General features: G+C 39.2%; 1 protein-coding gene across 1 annotated transcript in view; it reads right to left on the reverse strand.

Moving 5' to 3' along the window:
* TCERG1L (transcription elongation regulator 1 like) overlaps positions 1–21,749 on the reverse strand; it is a 321,919-nt gene that overhangs the window by 32,546 nt on the left and 267,624 nt on the right. The window contains exon 9 of the mRNA XM_074284888.1: positions 11,031–11,100. Within this exon, the coding sequence (XP_074140989.1) occupies positions 11,031–11,100 (70 nt within the window). The remainder of the gene's footprint in view (positions 1–11,030; positions 11,101–21,749) is intronic.

Consider the following 21,749-nt stretch of genomic DNA (forward strand, 5'->3'; position numbering starts at 1 on the left):
TACAAACAGAGAAGGAGAGAAAGGGGAAATCGAGATAGGGACAAAGGTATGTGACCAGGAGAGGGAAAGGGAAAAGAGGAAAGGGAGGGAGGAGAGAAGAGAGGGGTGGGAGAGGTAGGGAGCCTGGGAAAGTAGACAATGCATCGGCTTTAGATTGAGGAAGGCGCGAGAGAAATCCCATCTCTAAGACATTCTGCCTGTGCGACTCAATGCCTCAGACAATGCTCTCGGATGAAAAAGTTGCTGAACAGCTGCTGACCGGCGCTGACAGATGGAGTTTCCTCTTCAGGAGTCTCTTACAACAATGAAATCGCTGCTCTGGACCAAATCCAAAGCGAATGCATGTTCGATTGTGTTTGGAGTCACAATGAGTTGACAAGTGGAAGGCAAAACTACAACCACTGTCCCCTAATGATGGCCTACTCAAACACCTGGGGACTCAAGACTGCAGGACAATCCCCACGTTCAGCCTTCTGTGGTACAAGTACGGTTTATTGTCCTTAACCACATCTTGAGGCCCCCGAGTTTGCAGAAAGGGCGGAGCTGCCTGTCATAACATTTCCAGAAGTGTTGGGGGAAAAAATCATTCTTTGACAAAGAAGACATGGGATTTTAGGTAGGAGGAGAGAAGGGATACATTTTGAAATGGAGAACTATACATATACATACAAACATATAAACGTACACATACACAGCGTATGTATATTGTACATACATATATGTAAAAATATATAAAATATATACTTAGAAATGTGTGTATGTTTGTGTGTGTGTGTAAATAGGCAAATAGATTTAAGTGACTTGTCCATATTTCATAGTCAGGAAGTATCTGAGGTTGGATTTGAAATCAGTTCTTTCTAATTCTAGGCCAGGCAGTCTACTACATCACCACATAGCCACTGTTTCTGTCTCTGTCTCTCTTTCTGTCTCTGTCTGTCTGTCTCTCTTTGTCTCTGTCTCTGTCTTTCTCTCTCTGTGTCTGTCTCTGTCTCTGTCTCTGTCTCTGTCTCTGTCTCTCTCTCTCTCTCTCTCTCTCTCTCTCTCTCTCTCTCTCTCTCTCTCTCTCTCTCTCTGTTTCTGTCTCTCTATATCTTTGTTTCCGTGTGTATGTGTGTGTGTGTGTATGTGTATGTGTGTTTATCTCCCTCTCTGTCTCAGCAAAATTGACCTACAAATCTCAAAGAACCTGAAATCATGCAAGAAGAAATGAATTGCTTAGAGTCACAAATGAGTTAAGTGACTGAGAATCAAGCATAAAATTCAGGTTCTCCAATTCCAAGCCCAATGTGAATCTTTCTTTTTCGTGGAATTCTCTTGTCCTTATACATCCCAGATCGATACCCATGCCAGAATCCTCCGTGATCCCTCGGGGTATGAGTGTTTCCCTTCCTCCCTCACCAACCATTAGGTGGTAGAGTTTTGCTCCAAATGTAAAGATTGGGTTCTCAGGGCATATGGAATCCCCTTGGTTATGATCACTGGTTCTTCTCAGCACCAGAAACGGAAGCTGTGTCTTTAAAGCAGAAATGGGTTTTCCCAGGGATATTGCATTTGAAGCTCTTGGAGACTCAGAAGCTGCATGAACTCTCAGAAATCCAAAGCTGGTCACCAGGAATGAGTCCCTAGAGAAAGCCAAGCAGCCAGGCTGCTCACAGAAAGCACCTTCCCTGAAGATGGGGCTTTTGTTAGGAGGCGGTGGGGCACAAGCCCAAAGGAAGAACGTCAGGGACAGTGGAAGGGGGGCTGGGTTGCTCCAAGACCAGAGGAGAACCACGCTCTGCTCCCCAGAGAAAGAATAACCAGCTTCTGGCAGCCATGGGGAATCACAGCCCCAACACTAGCATACAGCTAGTCAATATAATCCAGTGTAAATACAAACATACTGGAGCTAATCACTGCATAACAGGAGCCTCCTGCATCTTACATAGACCCTTTTGGAAGCATCCCCAGCTGCAGTGCTCATGATTCTACCAGAGAAATAATGGAATATCACTAGCTAACTAGATGTACAAATATGTCCCCTCTCACATTCAAGGGACACTAGCTGCCCCATAAGATCCAACTGCCTCGGGTCATCTTGACCAGAAAAGAATTAGCTATTTTAATCAGATTTTTACTGATTTGGTCTCCCCCTTTTAGACCAGGTCGCTCCAAACTTTGTAAAGAAAAAGCAATGATACAAGTTATCCCCTGGGTAGTTCTTTAGCTCAAACTGGCTTCTGTTTGTGGTCCTGACCACACTAATTAAGGAGCAGACATTTATAGTGATTCCTTCAGATCCTTTCAGAGGGTGTTATGTGGTGGGTCAGAGGGTGTTATGTGGTGGGTGGTAATCCCTGTCTGTAAGCCCAAGAGTTAGCCATGGCATGGTAAAATGGCTGGAGATAAGAGGATTGGATTGGCGTGATGAGGACCACCTCTGACACTGCGGGCAGTAAGACCCTGACAAGTCATTTAACTCTTTGGTGACCGATCACTATAAATTGTAGGGCAGGAGTGAATTCGCAATCATGGAGGGGATTTCTTCATTAAAGTTCCTTACATAGTTAAAATTGTAGATACAGAAAGGAAAGGAAAGAAATGAGGAAAAAAAGAGAAAAGAACAGAAAAGAAAGAAAAAAAGAAATGAGTAAGTATCACTACATTTCTATTTGTATCTAATCTAGGGCTGGGTGAGCGTCAGTTTATTGTATGCACACATACATATTTACAAACAAATTCACATTCAACATGACATAAGGTCATATGTTTCATCATCAATAACATTCAGATCCACTTAGCACTTTAAATGTCGAGAGAAGTCTTGGAATTCACTCAGAAGATTTGCATTTCCGTAACATGAATATGTTTCAAGACCAGATTCCGAAGTCCTCACATGTCATGAGCACTGAACAATATTATAAATAAGAATGAGATAAAATCTTTCGGAGGCGAGTGTCAGAACTGGGAGCCTCTGCAGTTGGGACTTTGCCCATCATCCCAACATTTAAACATGGTGGGGAAATGCCATTCAGTAACAATAACCGAGATATTCTGTAGCACCTTAAGGGATACAAAATACATCATGCCCATTTTCTTGATCAAAGAACACCCATTCTTTATGTGCGCACAGCTCCCAAGTCCCATGTTAGGTCCCATATAAGAGCAAACATGAGCTAGACTTGCCTTCAGAAGCTTAAATTCTACCCTCATTGAGCCTCAAAACAACTTTGCAATGTAGGTTCTGCAGGTCATGTTTTCTGACTTTTATTGGAGTCCCATGGGCTGGACATGGTCACGGAACATCTGAAGGGCAGAGGAAGGACTCAAACCCAGGTCTACCTGAGGGCAAGCCAGCACTTCTCTGCTGCTCCCTGTCACGAAGAACAAATCAGCCATGGATCACTTTGTCCTTGCTCCATGACGTGGTCGTACGAGAATATACACGTGTGCCTTCCGCCATAACCTTATATCTTAAAATAACAATAATAAATCAAGCATTTGTTGAGAAATTGTATTTCACCCAGGAAACTCTTTCTAACAAACACCGCGAGTTCCCACTCTTATAGAGCCATAGTGCAGATTCACCTATTCTTCCTTCTCCCAGTTTTTTTTTTTTTAATAGTTGGTAGATTGTTAATATAAAGACCATAGTCTTAGTTTCAATAATGATTCAGACATATGTTTCTTGGCCTTTAAGTGTATTTTTTTCATTGTCTTAATTCGCATCTTAAACCAAGAATTGTAATATAGGAATAAATAACCATTTCAAATAAGGAATTATACAGAAAAAATAAATTAAAAAAAAAAGATAGAATTATTCAGATTATTTTTCACGACTGTTAAATTACAAAGAAATGTTCACTTGTATAATTATGGGCAAGGCAAGGATATAGGTAAGACGGGTCTTCAGATATTTTTCCTTAGGGAAGACTACAGAAAGAGAATGGTTTTACGTATACGTGGGGTTTTATGGCGGTTTTATTCCCTGAATGGTTATAGTTCCACTGAGGAGACTTTCCAACATTGGCTACTCTCATTCTCAGATGAAGATAAACAATTGGTTCCCAAAGTACTGTTCTTGCACACTGACTGGCTTCATAGGATCTGCCCGAGAATTACTAATATTGGACTGTTCACTTTAATAATTGTTGTCTCTCTGTGAATCCATCCATTTCCTGAGATCCACATAGCATCCTCTGAGGGTCTGAAGGAATCACTATGAATGTCTGCTCCATAATTAGTATGGTCAGGACCACAAACAGAAGCCGGATTGAGCTAAGGAACTACCCAGGAGATAACTTGTGTCATTGCTTTTTCTTTACAAAGTTTAGAGCAATTTGGTCTTAAAGAGGGAGACCAAGTCAGTAAAAATCTGATTAAAATAGCTCATTTTTTTCTGGTTAAGATGACTTGAGACATTTGGATCTTATGGGGCAGCTAGTGTCCCTTGACTGGGAGAGGGGGCATAATCAGCCACATAGGAAACCTTTACTTTGGTTAGTAAAATCTTTACTACCTTTACTTCTTTCACTTTCTTTAGCTGCAGATCCATCTTTTCTCATGAGGATTATTCCTGCTCCACCCCACTCCTTACAATAAAGCAATAAGTGGGATGTCCACCAATCACAGTTGCCTTACATTTGGTAGCAGAGATCCAAAAGATATACTGTTAGCCCAATCAGAAGGAAGACAAGAGAGAGACCAAAAAGGCCACCGTGGACCCTCACTCTGGATTTTACTGATTTATTTGTTTATTTGAACAAATGAAAGCAGACTATAAGATTTTATTTTATTTATTTTTGTTACTAGGCTGAATTCCTTTATGGCATCTCACACAGAGAATTGCTTTAGTTTGCCCTTTGTTAAATTCTGCTTGTGATATCCCAAAACTTGGATATTGAAGGAATGGCCATGAAGAACTCCAGGTTCAATGATAAGTTAACATGACCAACTGAGAGTAGCCTTTGCAAATAGAAAAAAAGAAACTATTCATAGTGTATGGGATTGTAATGGGATTCAGGACACCATTTCCTAGTTATCTCTAAAGGGGAGAAATTCTAATTTAACAGGAAAGAATTAGATTCAAATATCACGAGATGTTCAAAAAGATTGAATGAAAAAATATCTTCCTCTAAAAAAAGGATAGGGACATTGGAAAAAAATGCACAGAAGATATGGTAAAAGTGAGGAATATGCAAGCAAAATAACATTGAAAATAACACATTGATTTTTACACATTTTTAAAATAAACTATATTTAAGAGAGATACTCAATTTTCTATGCAGTCTTTTTTGTTGACTTTTTGTATTGACAAAATATTTGTACTTACTCCTTTTTGCCAAATTGAAAACAACAACAACAAAACTAAAATTTGAAAATATCATATACTGTTTAAAAATGAGAAGATATTTGTTGCACAGGAATAAATTTTTACCTCCTTAAGCTATTTAGAAGAAAGGTCTATATCTGTCATATCAAGGATAAATTTAAAGAAAATATGAAGTTTTCTAAGGGGGTTTTCTGGAGACCATCATAGTATCATAGTTACAGATATGCATGAATAATATAGAAAACAGTTGGGTCATATGCCACTTTGACTCCATAATACAAAATATGGACCAAAAGGTATCTCCTATACACACACACACACACACACACACACACACACACACACACACACATATACACTTTAAAATTATGTGTAAATCATCTTGAAGATTTTTTCAATGACCCTTTCCATTTTTAGGGGGAGATATTTCTATCATTTACTCCTTTTGTACATCTTGTGATATTTTAATTTGATTCCATTCTGTTGAATTAGAATTTCTCCCCTTTAGAGAGAGATGTCTCTAAAGATTTTCTAAAACACAAAGGTTTTGTAAAAATACACACCAACCCATCCATAAATATAGCAAGGATGCTAATATTTAAAAAGAGCATTTTGCCATTGCCTTGGAGTATGTCCTGCAGAATCAAGGAGGTGGCAGATTAAAACTGTGCTGGATTTGGATCTGAATACAAAGTAAAATCCCACCTCAGCTACTTGGTGGCTTATGGGACTCTGGCCTAATCTCTGAATCTCACTTTCCCCATTTACAAAATGGTAATAAAAGTAACAATGCCCCCACCTTGATGTTGTGAGGACTAAATGACATAATGTATGCAATTTTTCAACCTTAAAGTTCTATACAATGCTAGTCATTATTATCATTATAAATAATATCCAAGCAGAAGAGAGATGTCTTTCTATAATGAGACATTACATATTTCTGTTTGCAAATAACAGTGCGCTATTAGCCATGGAAAACTGTAGACATTTCTTAAAAATAGCCATAGTCAAACAAAAGAGACTGGCTATTTTATCAATTGCTAAGTTCCTTTAAAAGAATATTGTTTAGTTCAAAACATCCAGAGGTATTACCAGCCAATAATGTGTTCATCAGCATTTTTATCTTGTATAAGTTAGAAGAGAGAAAAAAAAAATGTCCTGGAGGTGAATAAAAGGAAGAGAACATGCCGGATCATGTTTGGGAAATCGATCGACATGTTCATTGATACTAAGCAGCTTATCACTGAAAAAACACAACTTTGGTTTAACACCAAAGTCTTCCCAGCAGTATATTATTGTGAATCAAAAACACCTCACAATCTGAGAAATCAACATTTGAGATCATTGTAAAAAGAAAAGGTGAGTTGTGAGGGTGGTTAAATTATAGTTTATTAACTAATTATAATGTAGAAGTCAATATGATGTAGAAGGCATTGTAAAGGATGTACAGCCAGAAAATGTTAAATTATTTATCAAGGATAAGGGTAAAAATAAGATGCATATAAGAACTGAAGGAAGTTCAGAAGGGGATGCAGATAAATGGAAATATTTTTGTTACTCTCATGTTACTCTTTATTAAATGTATATAACAGATGTCCATATTTCATATAAAGTCATGTTTCTGTTCTCTGGTCAGTGGAATGTTCACGCATCTTGGGCTTGTAATAACAAAAGAAAATTATCTTAAAAGGAAAACAGGAAAGGATAACAGATGGACAACTCAAATCATCTGTTGGTATCCATGAAATATTAAAAGGACCACAGGCAAGGGTCCAGTGTGTTAGGCAGAAAGGCCTATTTTCTAAGATTCACATAAATTCATGGTCAATAAATCATCCAGGATGAGAAGGTAAAAATAAGGTTCATTATATAACAGTAATAAAAAACCCGTACCCGACATGATTCTATCCAGAATTCTAAAGGATAAGAGCTTGTGTTGAAAAGGACACAAGCCAGAGAAAATGTATAGTTCTGGAAGTATCCTTGGAAATACTACAGGAACTAGATCTTCCTTAAAGGCTCCGAGTAGTTGTTTCATTGGGATTTAAGTTTTCCTCATCTTCTAGGAATCTCTGAATTTCTGAACAAGAGGAGAAATTAATACTCCCGGTCCTGATGGCAACCTCATGCTGAGACATCAGTAAGTGGGATAGTGGGATTCTGCATCATCTAGTCAGTCTGATTCTAGGATCAAAAGTTTGTACTGGAAGGAAATTTACAAGTTCCCTAGTCAGGACCCACAAAAAAAAAAGAAAGAAAGAAAAAGAAAAGAAAAGGAAAGAGAACTGAGGGTGAGAAAAGAAAAATGTTTTGTTAACAAAGCACAAGTGCAACTTCTAATGAACTCCGTTCTTAACGCACTATGGCCCACCACATCCCATATCCTTTATGCAGCTCGTTTTTACATATTTGTTTGCTTAGTGTCTCCTACTTTAGCTGGAGAGCTCCTTGCAGGCAGAAACTGTACTTTTTCTCTTTTTTTCTTCTTTTTTAAAAATTCTTTTAAATTTAAATTTTTAAAAAAATTTTTCCAGCATTCAGCAGAATATAGCCCTGTCAAGAGATTCACATCCTATCATTTTTGTGTGGTCCAATCATAGTTCCATCATTTGTATTCTCCTTTGCACTGTACCTATTTTCAAAGTTATTAATTACATGAAGGCTGCTAAATTTCATGCAAAATGTGCAGCTAAGTATTCACAGTTCATAAAATGTTGTAATAGTCAATGTTCCCAACAGACATTTTAAATGGTCCCTTCCATTACAGTAAATCTGTAGCAACTACCAAGAAGTCATTAAGATGTGATTGTCCATATTTTCCAAGTCTTAGAACTGATTAATATTGAGAACAGAGTAAAGTTATTTCTCCCCTTTGGTGCTAAAGAGTCTCACAGCATTTACTTAAGAAACCTATGGATATGGCTACTGTCAAATGCAGTCACTCAAACAAAGACACCAGATGTAAAAATAATTTTTGGCATTTTACATATATATATATGTATATATATATAATATTTTATTATATATATTATATATTTATATGTATATTACATATATGTGTATATATGTATATATATATAAAGAGAGAGAGAGACAGAGACAGAGAGAGAGAGAGACAGAGACACAGAGAGAGAGAGACAGAGAGAGAGAGAGGGAGGGAGGGAGGGGGAGAGAGAAAGAGAGAGAGACAGAGAGAGAGAGAGACAGAGAGAGAGAGACAGAGACAGAGACAGAGAGAGAGAGAGACAGAAAGAGAGACAGAGAGAGACAGAGAGAGAGAGAGAGAGACAGAGACAGAGAGAGAGAGAAAGAGACAGAGAGAGAGAGAGAGAGAGAGAGAAAGAGAGACAGAGAAAGAGAGAGAGAGAGAGAGAATAGTTTTGATATTGTTGGGATTTTTTTAATTTTTGAAATAATTTGGGCAAGATAGTGAAGTCATAGAAAGTTAGCCTTAAAGTGAGGATTTGGACACAAGACTTATCTCTGATGCATGTTACCTATGAGATCTTGCCCACGTCACTTAATCTTAAAGAGCTCAGGGGAACATCAACTTTAGAAGAGCTGAATTATTTACCGGCAGTTGGACCTTTGCAAGAGCTCCCTATTCCAATAACATTACAGGTCGGCACCAAAGCCTTCCACCACTAATCCTTAAAATAATTAAATGAAACTCTTGGCAATGTATTTCCAGCTCTTAAAAGAGAGTGCATATTTTTAAACACTTCTGAACCATAACAAGGCACATACATAAGACCTGGTGGGAAAGAACAAGCATTACGTAAAAAGCAGGAAATAGAGCAATTCATCAACTTGCCGTTCTGAGGCAAGATGTGAGATCCTGAATTATGAAGAAAATTCCACTCCCAGAAAATAATACAAATGGCCAGACAGCCCCAACTGAGTATTTTTAAAGTATTTTAATCATTTAAAAGCTTGTCATTGGGACATATTTCTTTTCCAAAGGAAACTCATGGGGGAAAGTATCTTTGGCCCTGAATCATGTTGATAAATAAACTTATCTTTACTTTATATTTTGAGAGGAACATCCAAATCGTTGGGTCACAGAATTCAAAACCAAATATTTTTCCACATTTCAGTTGACTGTAATATAATAAAAGGAATGTTTTGTGGTTATCAATTTAAAAAGTTTTTGGGGGGTTGCATTTAGGTGGGAAAAATAAGTGAATGTGTACCTGAAGAGGTCTGAGATTTCACCTAGAGCACTGCTTCTCAAAGTGTGGTTCAGAAAATGATGGAAGTCTCTGAGATAGATACAGAGAGAGATCCATGAGTGCAACCACCCTGTGCTGAACAGGGAAACAAAGAGCATTGATCCTGACCTTAGCTGGGGCCTCGTTCTGTGCTATCCACCTGCCTAGTGGGTGTTGTACCACTTCCCAAATCTTTGCTTCCTTGTTTGAAGGTGTTTAGCAATCATTGAGCCTGTTTCTCCTTGCCCTGTAGTAGGGCAAGAAGAAGCAGGCTCAATGATTCAATCAAGGAAGCGCACGCGCACACACACACACACACACACACACACACACACACAAAAGCAAGTTGAGATCCTGACAGATACCAAGAATCATCCCTCCTATTACTCAGGGACTGAGGGAATCTCTTCATTTATCTGGCCTGAGATGAATATAGGGGCCGACTCTAGCACCCCACAAAAACCCAGAGTTCAATCCAAATCCACAGGAAGCATGCCCCCAAGAGCGGGGCCTCAGAAGAGTCGAGTTCCCCTCTTCCCTGATTGCCCAAAGCAGAGAGACATCCTCCTCTCTGACTTCTGAACAAAATCTGGGGAATTTATCTTTTGTCTTAATCCATGCGGACCCAAATCGCTCACTTTCTGTCTCCTGCTGCCACAGTGCAGTCACCAAAAGCAGCTCCCAGCCCTGTGCTGATAAGCACTTGCTTTGCAGGTCAGAATCAGATCATCGCCATTTTGAGCCAAAGGTCACATTTGAAGGCCTTTCTACATGGCCACAAGTGTGATCCAAAGGTGCCCAGTGCATCGTGTTAGTGGCTGCCACAGCTCTATTTAGATAAACACCATTTGCTCTCTCCAAAAATGTTCATCTGGTAGGAAAACAGGATAGCACTGCAGGTAACTCTGGTGTAGCCCAGTTCCCTACCTTCGTCAACATCTTTAGTAGTCAAAAACTATCATCATCACCACCATCATCATCACCCCCACCATCATCATCATCTTCCTGTTGCCTACCTGGTGATGCTCTCAGACGTTAGCTAGACACAACAGAGAGGAGATGGACTCAAGATGAAAAATGAGATATACATTTTCCAACCTGGCCAATGTGAGATTCTGCTTTTTTCTTGATTTTGCATATTTATTATAAGAGTTTTGTTTTTCTTTTATCAAAAGAAGGTATGAGAAGGAGATAAAATAATATACATTGCTACCAAAAATCAATACAAATCAAAACAATAAAAGGAGACAGATAGGACATCATTAGGCTTCTATTCAAAGCCCTTCTGGGTTGGCAGGTCCTGCCAGAACTATTGCTAAGCTAGTACAGATGCTCAGAATTCACAATTACTTCCACATTATCATGCGGCAGCAGAACCCCCCAAAAGCTTTCCTTTTCTTCTTAAATCCAAATTCTCCCTAAGAAAGACTTCATTGGAATAGCGGCTGATACTTAACACATTTCATAATGGCAGATCTAGCCCAATTATTATTCTTGTCATTACTTACTTGTTTCTCTTTGTTTTCATGTTTTGGTCTTCACTTTCATCTTCTGCCTCAGATCCATCACTTTTGTCTGCTAAAAAATATGAGGTGAAATATTCAGAATTTGCCAACTACATTCTGAAGTTCTTGATAATAACCATCAGGCAACAATTTAAAAGTGGAGATACAAAGCTACAAGGAAATAGATTTTCTTTATTTCTTTTTTAATTTAATAATTTGTTTCCCCCAATTACATGTAAAAATAACTTTTAACATTAGTTTAGGGAAAAAATTATTTCCAGATTATCTCTTTTCCTTCCTTTTCCCTCCCCCCAATGAGAAAGCAAGCAATCTCATATAGATCATACATGAACAGTCATGCAAAACATAGGAAATATAGCTTCTCAATGATCATGATCAATACGACTGTGCATTGTGTCTGTTTCTTTCCTCCTTCACCTTTGTCTCTGCCATTTCTCTGTCTTATTGTCTTTCTGTTTCTCTCTGTCTCTGTCTCTTTCTGTGTCTCTATCTCTGTCTCTATCTGTCTCTCTCTGTGTGTCTATCTCTGCCTCTCTCTGTTTTTCTATCTGTCTCTTTGTGTACATGTCTCTCTATCTCTGCCTCTGTATGTTTTTCTCTGTCTGTGTGTGTGTCTGTATGTCTCTATCTTTGCCTCTCTTTGCGTGTCTGTGTCTGTCTCTATGTGCCTCTGACTTTCTGTTTTTCTCTGTGTATCTGCTTGTCTCTTCCTTTCTTTCTGTCTCTGTGTGTCTATTTGTCTCTGCCTCTTTCTGTCTGTCTCTCTGACTCTGTGTATGTCTGTCTGTCTGTCTGTCTGTCTGTCTGTCTGTCTCTCTCTCTCTCTCTCTCTCTCTCTCTCTCTCTCTCTCTCTCTCTGCCTCTCTATGCATCTATCTGTCTATTCGCCTCTCTGCCTGTCTCTAGGTGTCTATTTCTGCCTCTTTCTGTCTGTCTCTCTGTGTGTGTCTTCCTGTCTCTACCTGTCTCTGTTTGTCTGTCTCTGTCTCTGCAATCTGTACAATAGCAGCCTGATTGTGTGATTACCCAGCCCCGATTTTAGCCAGAGCTCCTTCTAACTCTCCCTGTGAAGTCATTTAAAGGGGCTGGCAGGGAGCACCATGAGCTTTTCTCCTCCTTCATTGCAGAATCAAGTCTCTGCAGCTAGGATTGGCCATAATTTCAGGATGCTCTCCTGCAAGGGAGGGCACATCCCAGCTTTGATCAGGACCGAAGGCTGGCTCGGATGGCCGGCAGAGAGAGCCGAGTGTGGCAGGACTAATGGTTCTTCGGAGAACAAACCTCGGCTCCTCTCTCACTTCCTCTTCTCTGCCAGTGCCCTAGGGGCAACATCCAATTCATTCTCCAGTCTCTTTCCTCTAGTCCATTTTCCCAGCCCTGAGAATGGAAAAATAGATTGCTTGCTGCTGCTGCTGTTTAATAGTGCACTTGTTCCTCCAGAAACGTGTTTCCTTCACAAAGTAAAATCAGCACAGAAAATATAGCCCCTTTCCTTCCATGCTGAAGAGGTGGGGGCCGTAAATGTTTAATGAGGCTTAGGAAAGGGAGGGGGAGTGGGCTTTCTGGGTTTGGTACTCGTCTCCCAGGGAGAAAGAAGGCCAAGTGGAGGTATTCTGCTGTGCCGCTATTTCTTTCCTGACAGGCTGGACGAGCCCGATGAGTTCGCCGACATAAGGATGCTTTTCCATTTGCCCGCTCTCTCCTCCCAGCATGGCTGGAAAGGTGCTTTCTCATTAAATATGTCACGCGAGGGGCAGAGGGGAAATGATGTGGGCATTGCGGCACTTGCTAAATCACCTTCCAACCCGCAGCCCAAACACGGGTCATCGTGTCTCTCATTTGTCTCGTCTGATCTCCCGGAGGAAGCTTGAACATGAGACCTCTCTCCATAATGAATGTGGAGTTTATGGAAACGGCATCGATTTCTGCCACGCTAAAGCCCTTCACACCTTTATCTTGGATAGAACTTGACAACTCCCCATCCAGGCTTGCCGAGAATCTCAATAAATGGGGCTGCTCCCTTTCAGCCAGCTCCTCTCTCCCCCGTTCCTGAGCACAGAGCCCTTCACTATGAAAGGGAGATAGATGAGAGGTCATCATCATGGACGCGCTTAACGGTATCATCGGAGATAATCTGGACAGAGTCGGAGTCCGCTTTTCAGATTAATGGCGGTCAGTGCCAAATGATACATACCTGGTGTGTGGAGACACGATTACTCAACACTTCTTCAGACCGGCTTCAATTATTTATGTCCTAAGCAGGTTTGGGCAATGTTCCTCCACGTTCTCTCTTTCCATAAGAGCACATTTTGGGCATGCATCACTTGGCACAGACTACCACTGGGCAGTAAAGCTGATTACTACTCATAAATTGGGGGACAGAAAGAACCCTGGGTCCCAAAGACTGAAGTAACACCACAGAAACTTTAGAAGGACCCCTCAAGCTAGAAAAGGCTTGAATATGGACCCAGAGATATATTCCAGAATCACAGAAGAGGGTTTGAAGAAACCTCAGTGCCCACTAGTACAATCCCACTATACGACAGCCAGCAGGATGCCCTCAGTCCTAAAACCCCTCAGCGCTCTCGGAGGCGGCCAATCCCATGGTGCCCAGCTCTCATTTGGAGAGAAATCTTCCTAGATTCAGTTTCTTTGTCATGATTGTTTCTTCCTCTTGGTCCTCTCAGCTGGGGTAGTCGGAACCACTCCTTGGACGATCACATTTCAGATACTTAAAGATGCTGAAGAACAGGAGGAGTGTTCCTCTTTGGTCCAGTTTGATTATTCCTATTTGCTTCAAGGGATTCTTACATGGCGTGAATTTAAAGCCCTCCCATCTAGGGGGCCCTACTCTTTAAGCTCCCTTAAATTGTGCCGTCAAAACTAACCAAAAAACTCATGTGAAGTTCTGATGAGAAAAAAAAAAGTCAGAGGGATTGTCTCCTGTTTGTTCCTGAAAGTCACACCCATCTCAGGGCAGCCCCATTTTAAAAATAAGTATTTAATACTGCTTTTTCTCAAATTATTTCTAAAACTGCATAATCCATTCATTAGGCATGAATGCCAAAGGAGAATTAAAAAAAAAAAAAAAAGAAAATCACCTATATGAACAAAAAATATTCGTAGGCATTCTCTTCTCAGGCCAAAAAAAAAAAATGGAAATTTATGGGATACCCATCAATTGGGGAATGGCTCAAAAAATTGTGCTATGTATTTGTGATGGAATGTTATCATTATCTGGGAAACGATGAGCAGGATGCTCTCAGGGAAAAAAAAATAAAAAACTGAAAGTCCTCCATGAACAAAGTGAAATAGTCATCGTAATGTTCTGATATGAGCAGATGTAAATGACTTTGCCATTCTCACTAGCACAATCATCCACAACTACTCTGAACGACTTATTATGAAAAATCTTATCCATACCCAGAGAAGAAACTGATTGTGTCTGAATACAGATTGAAGCATTCTCTCTTCCTCTCTGTTTTTTTTTTTTAACAATTTTTATTGAAGATTTTTATTTTCATTAGCATGGGTGATCTGTCTTCTTTTACAACCTGACTTTTATAGAACTGTTTCTTTTATAACTTTATATGTGGTTTCTTAATAGTGGGTGGGGACAAGAGAGAGAATGTAGAACTTAAAAATCTAACAGAACAAATGTAAAAAAAAATGATTTGAATGTAACTGGGGAAAATATTAAATAAATTCAAGGAAAAAATATATGTAAAAAACAATTTTGACATCTTTCCCCCCAAAGTTTGGATTCCAAATTCTCTCCCTCATTCTTCCTCACCCCACCATGGAGAAACCCCCTCCAATATTTGCAATTTTTCTTTTCTGTTGAATTAACCAATCTGACAGTTGTGAGACAGAAACTGAATCATTTCCATTTTAATTTCTCTCATCAATATTGATTTAGAATATTTTAATATGATTGTATATAGTTTTAATTATTTTGAAAACTGCCTCTTCAATCTTTGATTTATCAATTGAGGAAAAATTCTTATTTCTATAAATTTGACTCCATTTTCTATGTTTCAGAAATGACATCTTTATCAAAGAAACTCATGTAATATTTTTTCACAGTAATAAGTACCAACTATGTATTTCCCTCCATCCTATTTTCTCCTTATTTATCATACTTTCTCTCTACTTTTACCCTCTCCATTCACTACTTAATAGTATTTTATTTTTTCCAATTACATGTATAATGTGGTAATAATGAGAAACTCCTTGGGACTAGTAAATATATAATTTTCCCATGTAGAGATATAAGCAATGTAACCTTATTGAATCCCTTGTGATTTCCTTTTCCTGGTTACTTTTTTTATGCTTCTTTTTCATCTTGTATATGAAAGTCAAACTTTTATTCATCTCTGATCTTTTCAACAGGAATGCTTTGCAATATTTGAATTATTTCCTTTTTGCTGCTTGCGATATTTTCTCCATGTGGGTGAGTTTTCATTTTGGGATCTCTTTCAGGAGGTGATCAGTAGATTCTCACAATTTCTATTTTACCCTCTGGTTTTAAAAGATCTGGGAAGTTTTTCTTCATAATATCTTGAAATATGCTGTCTAGTTGCTATTTTTTATCATGATTTTCAATTAGTCCAATAATTCCTTAAATTATCTCTCCTAGATCCATTTTCCAGGACAGTCGTTTTTCTAATGATATTTCACATTTTCTTCAATATAATTATTTTTTAGGTTTTCTTTGATTGTCTCTTGATGTCTCATAGTCATTAGCTTCTACTTGCTCAATTCTAACTTTTAAGGAATCATTTTCTTCAACAAGCTTTTGACCCTCCTTTCCCATATGATAAATTTTGTTTTTCAATGCATTCTTCTATTCATTGGATTTTGGGGCCTCTTTTATCATTTGGTTTATTCTCTTTTTAAAATGTTATTTCTTTCAGTACTGGGGGAAGGGGGTTGTGCCGCTTTTACTAGGATGTTGACTCTTTTTTCCTGATTTTCTTGCATCACTCTAATTTTTCTTCCCAATTGTTCTTGTACCTTTTATTTAGAACCTTTTTGGAGGATGTCTGAAATCAAGGGATATTTTTCATTTAGGCTTTGGATGCAGACATTTTGCCTTTGTTGCCTTTTCTCAGTGTGTGTTTTGATCTCCTTGTCACCATATGATCAGATTTTCTATGATCACATTGTTTTTCTGTTGTTTGGTCATTTCCTAATATATTTCTTGTGCCAAAGTGGGGTACTGAGACTGTCCCAAGCTTCAGATTTGTTTTCAGCTGTTTCTAGAAGTGATTCTGGTGACCTGTGTGTTTATGATTCATCCAAAGTGGAATGATCCAAGGAGAAGTATGTTTACAACTCTGCTGTATTGCATAATAATTTGTGAGTTACCACAAATACTCTTTTCAGCTCTGAAACTGTGAGCAGGGTCCCTGCTCCCACGCAGCTGCCAGTTCTGCTCCTGGTGCTGGGGCTGAGACCCAGGAGTCTGACCCAGATCCAAGTGTAGACGATGCAAGAGTCTTGCCCCTGGTATTAGCAAAGAAACCCATGCAAATCTCCTTCTGACATAGTGTCTGATCCCTTAACCATCTTTAGGCTGATTGGTCTGCAAACCACTACAACTGCCACTGATTCAGTCACCCCAAGATCTGTTCCTGGTTTACTGGCCCCCAGACTCTGCTGCCATGGACAGCACTGAACTGCCCCCCACTCTCTCCCTGGAGTGATAAACCTTTTGTAACAATCTTCTAAGTTGGGTCAGGCTGGGGAATTGCTTCACTCTGCCTTTTTGTGGGATCTGCCAGCTAAAAATTGCTTAGAATCATGGCTTGAAGGTATTTCTGTTATGGGCCAAAATTTGAAACAAGGTGCTAAGTCAGTGGAATCGATAGAGACAATGGTTGTTTAACAGGGTGCTTAATAGTTCTCTAGTTCAGTCCATGTACTTAGTACTTACTAGAGTTCTGCAAGATTCACAATTTTGATAAGAGAGCATAAGCTCGGACAAGATCAGCCAGAATCAGAATTAGGGAAGACAGAAAAGTGGCGGCAGGTTCTCCTCCTTCGCTTCTCGACTGAAACCAAGATCCAGAAGGCCTCCAGAAAACTAGCAGAGCCACAAGTGAAGGAGGCAAGACTTTGAAGGAGACAATAAAGGATTTGGACTTTAACACCTGGCTGCATTTGGGGTGATTACTGAACTGAAATGAAGGCTGCCTCCAGAGACCCCACGGAAACTCCAACAAGAGAAGATTACATTTTAGAGAGAATATTACATCATTTCAAGGGGAAAAGGGAAGAGCTCAGGCAAGTCCCTGCCTCTGCTCTACCATCTTGATTCTGTCTCTGCGTCTTATCTTGTGTCAGATATTTTTCAGTAGCCATATTACAAAGACTCATAGAGCTTATAGTCTACTGAAAATCCAGGTCTTTGTTAAAAATAATTATTGCTTTTCTGTCCTATAAATTGTATAACTAACTTTTTAATACAAATAACGATGTAACATATGTGCCTACTGAATTTCATGATATCGGATTTATGTTCATGCTCCAGCCTGTGAAGGTTCTTTGGGATTCTGGCTGTCATTCATCCCTCTTAGCTCTGAAGCATCTGAAAATCTGTTGTCTAGATCATTTCTGCCATCATACAAGTTAGTGATTACACACACACACACACACAAATATATATATATATATATACACACACACATATACATACATATATATGTGTATATATATATACACATATATATGTGTGTATATATGTGTGTGTGTGTATATATATATATATATATATATATATATATATATATATATGTATGTATGTATGTATGTATGTATCCCTCCTGGAGACCTAGAGATTTCTTGTTATATGTAAACCTACTTGTTATCAATTATACTTTGAGTTCAGTCATCCAAGCAGCTTGGATTCCATCTAATTGTGTTATTGTCTAATTCTCCTCTCTCTTGTCTTTTCCACAAAAGTAGAATGAGACAGTTTATGCAAAATAGTTGGAATTTGGTAAGCAATATCTGCAGTGTTCCCTTCATCTATTATGTTAATGGTTCTGTCCAAAAAGAAATGATTCATAAATTTGTATTTATGCTATAAACACACACACTCACATGCCTGTGTTCTGCCCCACATATTGTTTCTCTAAAATATAAATGTAATGCATTTAAGGCTTATTTTATTCTCTGCCCTTCTGTCTCCAGAGCCTGATATATAACAGGCACTTAATAAATCCCTGGTGATCGATTGAAATGATACATACAAAGATTTTATCAATGGCTGGTCAGTCAATTGACTGACTGGTAGGTGGTTCCTTAAGTCAGAAGACTTTAATTCAAATCTGGCTTCTGACAATTACTATTTTTGTGTCTCTGGCCAAGTCATTTAATCTCTGTCTGCCTCAATTTCCTCATCTGTTAAATTGAAATATAAAAGTGCCTCCATCCCAAGTTATTGGACTGGGGATCTTAAAAGCTTAGCACAGTGCCTGGCATGTAGCAAATGCTTAATAATTGATAATTTCCTTCTTTCCCCCCCCTTCTCTTTCTTATAAAATATATTTTGAACAAACTGTGATATATTACTGGAATAGAATGTTATTATGCTAAGGAAATATATATATGAGGAATATTAAGAAGTATGGGAAGATCTATATGAACTGATGCTAAGTGAAATAAACAGAGATAAGAAAATAATTATAAAAACATTTTTAAACATCTACTATGTGTCAAGCATTGTGGGAAAAAAAATGAAAATCTCTACTCATAAAGAGATCCATTCTAATGGGGGTTGAGCACACAATCGACAGATCTAAGTACATATGGAATTAATAGAAAAATAGCAAGTACAAATAATATCAGAGTAGTTCAATTCAAAGTGCCAGGAGTAGAATGGAATTGTACCTGTGGGGAAAAGGAGCGACTTCGTACAGAACATGCTGCTTGAAGGAAGGGAGGGATTCTGAGGCAGGAAGAGAAAAGAGTATCATGTGGGGGTGGGGGGAGGAAAAGGATGTCCAAATTCAGTGAAAGAAGATGCCTGTTGCATGTACTCATTATGTGCCAGTAATAGATCAGAGCCCATTTTGCCTGGATTGCTTCCTATTTACATGTCCACAAATCATCACTTTAATTTCCCATTTTAGAATTTTCCCAGGAATTGACTCATGACTTCAATTTTGTGTAACTCTGGGGGCTTTCTCCAGATTTCAACAAACACAAATAGCTGTTTCCTCAAAACAAAGGGACAGAATATTTTGGACCACATGAAGAATATTTATCAAAGGCTGCTAGATACTTTCTTACCCTCTCCTTACTTAGTATGAGAATCAGCTCCCTGCATGAAGGTCTTTCTTTTTTGAAAAAAAAAAAAAAAGAGAGAAAAGAAAGACATGGAGGATTGAGCAGAATTTTGTGCTAAAGCTAGGGTACTAACCTTGTTGAACCTGGTGAGACTAATCATCAGAAGGTTGGACAATAAAAATTGGCTGTTTATATTTATATATATTTGTATATTTATATATTCCGGGGCCACAACAAAGTTTGAGAGCTATCTGTACATCACATCTCTATTTGCTTGTTGTACGTAATTTTATTTTCATCTCTAACTGTTTTTGTTAAATTGATCAAAAATCAGGTGATGACTCAAGCCTCTCTGGTGCTCTGTAAGTCCCTGTTCAGGAGAACACTCTTATATAAAATTTACTCTTGCTAGAACACTCTTATATACAATCTACTCTTGCTAATATTTTGAGATAAGACAGTAAATCACATTTTTGAGGGAAGAGGAGAGATAATCACATGGGAGGAAGGGAATGCAGGCTTTGAGTTCTTCAGGGATGGATGAAACTAATCAAATCCATCAGAGATGCACTTGAGAACAAAGAGGTTTATTGTGTGTGAGATGCTGGTAAGTAAATTGTCAGGTTAGATGCATCATAGGAAATGGAACCGCTGCTTCATAATGTGTGCTATAGGTCACAGAGGAGAGCCCCGCAGATCAGCTAGGGCAGGTGCAGGGTTCAAAAGGAGCTCTACCTGGAAGGAATTTATGTCCGATTATAAATCCATAGCTTGTGGGCATGAGGTGATGCATGGATGGAAGCAAGAAGGATGGGACAAAGGTTTTGTCTACACTTTAGTCAAATTCTCTCTCTCCAGAAATTCACGACAGTCTAGTACCACCGGGTCTCAGCCATGACCTCCAGACTCATCACACTTTGCCTACCTGCTCAATCTCTGCTTAGTCCAAATGGGTGCTGAACGATTTATATTACATGAATCCAATCTCCTTCTTCTAAGCCTCTGGCCCCTTTTTTCCCCAACTCCCTAGATTGATAGTGTGAGGGACTAGGAGAATGTTGCTTGCTATAGCAAAAGAAAAGTTAGGATTGAGAGGTTGAGGAAGCAAAGTTATTCTTCTTTTGGGTACATTGAGTTTACTGGACATCTAGTGCAAGATACTGAAATGGAGCTGGAAATGTAAGACTGAAGGTCAGTAGAGAGATTTGAAAAGGAAAAGTATATTTGAGAATCATCAGCATAGAATTGGTCATTAAATATATGGGAGTTAATGAGGTCACCGTGTGAAATAATTCTGAGGGAGAAGAGAAGAGGCCTAAAACAGAACCTCTGGTTAGAGGGGATGCTTTGGGAAAGAATCTAACAAAGGAATATTCAGAGAGGAAGGAGAAGAGCCAGGAGACAGCCAGAGAAAAAAAGAATATCAAGGAGAGAGTGATCAAGAGTGCCACCAGAGAATGAAGACTGAGGAAAGGCCACTGGATTTAGCCACTAAGGGGTCATGAGTAACTTTGGAGAGAACAGTTTTGATGAAATAAGGAGGTTGGAAACTGGATTTTAAAGGGTTACGATGAGAGTATAGGAAGAAGTGGCAACCCTCCTTGGGGGCGGTCTTCTCAAGAGGTGCTTAGCCATAAAGGGCAAAAAAGACACAGGACAATAATAGACGGGAGAAAAAGATCAGGTGAGGTCCCCACCCACACCGAGCATCTAGGCAGTGAAGCATTGGAGGAGACCTCAGGTGCTATCTGGAGCACAAGTCCCAAAGAAATTATGACTAAATGGCCATCTTCCCAAAGAAGAATCCATCACTCTAAAGGTTCCTCTTTTCCTTTAAAGTCCCTCAGGGAATTCCCTCTCCCTCTAATACTGAACCTCACTGGACCTCACGGTAGCCAGTGCCCTCTCAGTGACGCCCCAGGGATGGGGAGCTCAGCGCTAACCGTAGCCTTGGCAGTTGTGTTTTCCATTACCCAAAGGTCTCACACATTTTATAGATCACAGATACCACGCCCTGCACATCTAAGGTAAGGCTGGCATTGGGCAAAGGCAAGAAGGAAACTGAAGTAATTACATAAAAGTGCTCACTCCAGCAAAAACACCAACCCCGGAGAGTGCCCAAGCTTCTTGCTGAGACTGCATTCTTGCCATGTCACTGGTCTTGGGTCAATGACTTAAATGAAACGAGTCAAGTCACCGTGGGAGGCATTCATCAAGGCTCCAACAAGGTATTGGTTTCCCCATTCTACTCCAATCATGATTATTTGTGCTAAGATGAAAGACACTGGTCTCCTCCCAGCTTGTCCTTCAGCCCCTGTAGCACTGCCACACCTGGGACTCCCTCCAGCCTGAAGATAGGTAGGCTTGTCTACACAGAAACCTCACAGATAATTAAGCCCATTGATG

Source organism: Sminthopsis crassicaudata, chromosome 2 (genome assembly GCF_048593235.1).
Source record: "Sminthopsis crassicaudata isolate SCR6 chromosome 2, ASM4859323v1, whole genome shotgun sequence".
In the NCBI taxonomy this organism is placed as follows: domain Eukaryota; kingdom Metazoa; phylum Chordata; class Mammalia; order Dasyuromorphia; family Dasyuridae; genus Sminthopsis; species Sminthopsis crassicaudata.